Here is a 2,948-nt window from a genome sequence, read left to right on the forward strand (position 1 = left end):
TCCTGGGCTCAAGCGAGTCTCCTGCCTCTGCCTCCCAAGTAGCTGGGACCACAGGCGCCCGCCATAACACTTGGCTAATTTTTGGTTGCAACCATCATTGTTGTTTGGTGGGCCCAGGCTGAATTTGAACCCACCACCTTAGGTGTACGTGGCTGGCACCTTAGTCACTTGAGCCACAGGCGCCGAGCCAAGAGTTAACTGATTAACAGACTGTGAAAAGCTGACTGCTTATCTACCTACAGGGAATTCTGAGAAGCAATCCATCATAGAACATTTAGAAAGGTTCAGGGATTCGGAACCCACAAACCTCTGGAAGTTGGGGGAAGGTAAAGTTGGGGCTCAAAACAAATGGAATGGTAGAAGTCTGCTTTAAAAACAGCTCAGCCCACCAAGAGAAGAAAGGAAGAAAAGGACTATAGAAAAGTTAGAAAACAATGGACAAAGTGGCAATAGTAAGTTCTTATTCATTAATAATTACTTTAAATGTAAATGTATTAAATTCTCTAACCACAAGACAGTAAATGACAGAATATATTTTAAAAAAGTAAGATCCAGGGTAACCGTGTCAAGATGTGGCTAGAGATTCTCTCTGGACTTGCGGCCACAGGCTTTTGCTTGCTCATCCCTGGAGTGGCCACCACGTACATCAACAAGTTCACTAATGGTGGCAAGGAAAAAAGAGTTGCCCATTACATACAACAATGGCAACTGATGGAAAGAGACAGGTGCATCTCTGGAGTTCATTGCTCCTATGTGTCAAAGAGTTTGGAGAACATTGATTAAAGAAGCTCATTCCTGATGGATGAAAAAATAACTCAGTAATGGTCATCTACCCCTACTAGAATTTTATACAGTGTCTTGTGTAGCATGCAGTATGTTATATACTGCTTAATAAAAATAAAAGAAAAAAGAAAAAAAAAAGTAAGACCCAACTATTTGCTCCCTGCAAGAGAGTCACTTTAGATTTAATGGCAAATATAGGCTAAAAGTGAGGGCTGTAAAAAAATATTCCATACAAATGGAAACCAAAAGAGACCAGGAATGGGTATATTTATATCAGCATAGACTTTGAGTCAGAAACAGTCACAAGAGACAAAGAAGATAATTATATAGTGAGTAAGGGGGCAATTCATCAAGAAGGTATAACAATTTTAAATATACAGGAAACCAACATCAGAGCACATAAATTTATAAAGCAAATTTCAACTGAACTGAAGAGAGAAATAAATAACCATACAATAACATTAAGAGATTTCAATACCTCAATGTAACAATGAATAGGTAATCCAGGCAGAAAAGCAATAAGGAAGCAGCAGTTTTAATAACACTATGAAACAAATAGACCTAACAGGTATATATGGAACTTTCCATCCAACCATAGCAGAATATATAATACATTCTCAAGTACACACAGAATATTCTGCAGGATACATCATATCTTCAGCCACAGAACAAGTCTCGACAAGTTTAAAAAGATTGAAAGCATGTGAAATATACTTTCTGACCACAATAATGTGAAACTAGAAATCAATAACAGGAGGAAAATTGGAAAATTCACAAATTCACAATGGAGAAAAGACATTATCTTCAGTAAATGGTTTTAGAAAAATTGTATATCTACATGCACAATAATGAAATTAGACCCTATCGTATGCCACACACAAAATCAACACAAAATGCATGAAAGACTTAAAACATGAGACCTGAAACTATAAACCTCCTCGAAGAAAACATGGGGGGAAAGCCAAGACATTTATCTTGGCAATCATTTTTTGGGATACGATCTCAAAAGGACAGGTGACAAGAACAAAAATAAACACATGGGATTTCATCAAAATCCTAAAAAGCTCTGCACAGCAAAGGAAATAACATTTTCAAATGAAAAGGCAACTTATAGAATGGGGGAAATATATGCAAGCCATATATATTTGATGATTGGTCAATATGCAAAATACACAAGGAACTTGTACAACTGAACAATAACAAAAACCTATAAATACCTGATTTTTTTTTTTTTTGTGTGTGTGTGTGTGTGTAGAGACAGAGTCTCACTTTATCACCCTTGGTAGAGTGCCATGGAGTCACACAGCTCACAGCAATCTCCAGTTTCTGAGCTTAGGCGATTCTCTTGCCTCAGCCTCCTGAGTAGCTGGGATTACAGGCAGATTTTTAAAAGACCTCAGTTGACATTGTTTCTGAGAAGACATACAAGTGGCCAACAGGTATATAAAAATAGGTTCAACATCACTAACATTAGAGAAATGCAAATCAAAACCACAATGATTTTGATCACATGTTAGGGAAGTTAGTGTTAAAAAAACAAAAGATAGGCTAGGCTATTCGAGAAAAAGAATCTTTGAAACTGCACAAGGAATGTAAATTGGTACAGTCTCTAGGGAAAATAGCATGAAGTTTCTTCAAAAAAATTAAAAAACATAAATACCATAGGATCCAGCAATCCTGCTTCTGGGTATACACTCCCAGGAATTGGAATCAGGGTCTCTGAGATATCCCTGCACTCTCGGGTTCACTGCAGCATTCTTCACAGCGGCCAAGACTTGGAAACAACATAAATGTCCACTGACAATGAATGGATAAAGAAAATGTGGTATGTGCATACCATGAAAAATTATTCAGCCTTAAAAAAGAAAGAAACCTTGCCATTTGTGACATGAATGGATCTAGAGGATATTAGGCTAAGTGACATAAGCCAGACTCTTAAGAAAATACTGTATGATCTCACTCTAAACTGGTGGTTGCCAGGAACTGGGTTTTTGGTAGTTTTTGGTGTCTCTCACTTCTGCTCCTCCATGAGAGGGACTCACTTCCAACTCTCTTTGGAAGTGCTCTAACTTTCTCTTTGGAAAAAAAAAAAAGGGGAACCATTCCCACTGCTTCACTTGAGTAGGCTAAAAAAAAAAAAAAGGCAGAACAAAATATTTGTAGTA

At 37.4% G+C, this 2,948-nt stretch overlaps 2 protein-coding genes across 2 annotated transcripts in view; one reads left to right on the forward strand and one right to left on the reverse strand.

Moving 5' to 3' along the window:
• The window catches only part of RAB27A (RAB27A, member RAS oncogene family), an 82,989-nt gene that overhangs the window by 63,935 nt on the left and 16,106 nt on the right, over nucleotides 1-2,948 (reverse strand). The window lies entirely within an intron of this gene.
• LOC111723421 (NADH dehydrogenase [ubiquinone] 1 alpha subcomplex subunit 1-like) lies at nucleotides 571-783 on the forward strand. The gene has a single exon (XM_023510147.1). The coding sequence runs from the start codon at nucleotides 571-573 to the stop codon at nucleotides 781-783; it is 213 nt and encodes a 70-aa protein (XP_023365915.1).

The sequence above is a fragment of the Otolemur garnettii genome, unplaced genomic scaffold (genome assembly GCF_000181295.1).
Source record: "Otolemur garnettii isolate 467f Iridium unplaced genomic scaffold, OtoGar3 scaffold00011, whole genome shotgun sequence".
In the NCBI taxonomy this organism is placed as follows: domain Eukaryota; kingdom Metazoa; phylum Chordata; class Mammalia; order Primates; family Galagidae; genus Otolemur; species Otolemur garnettii.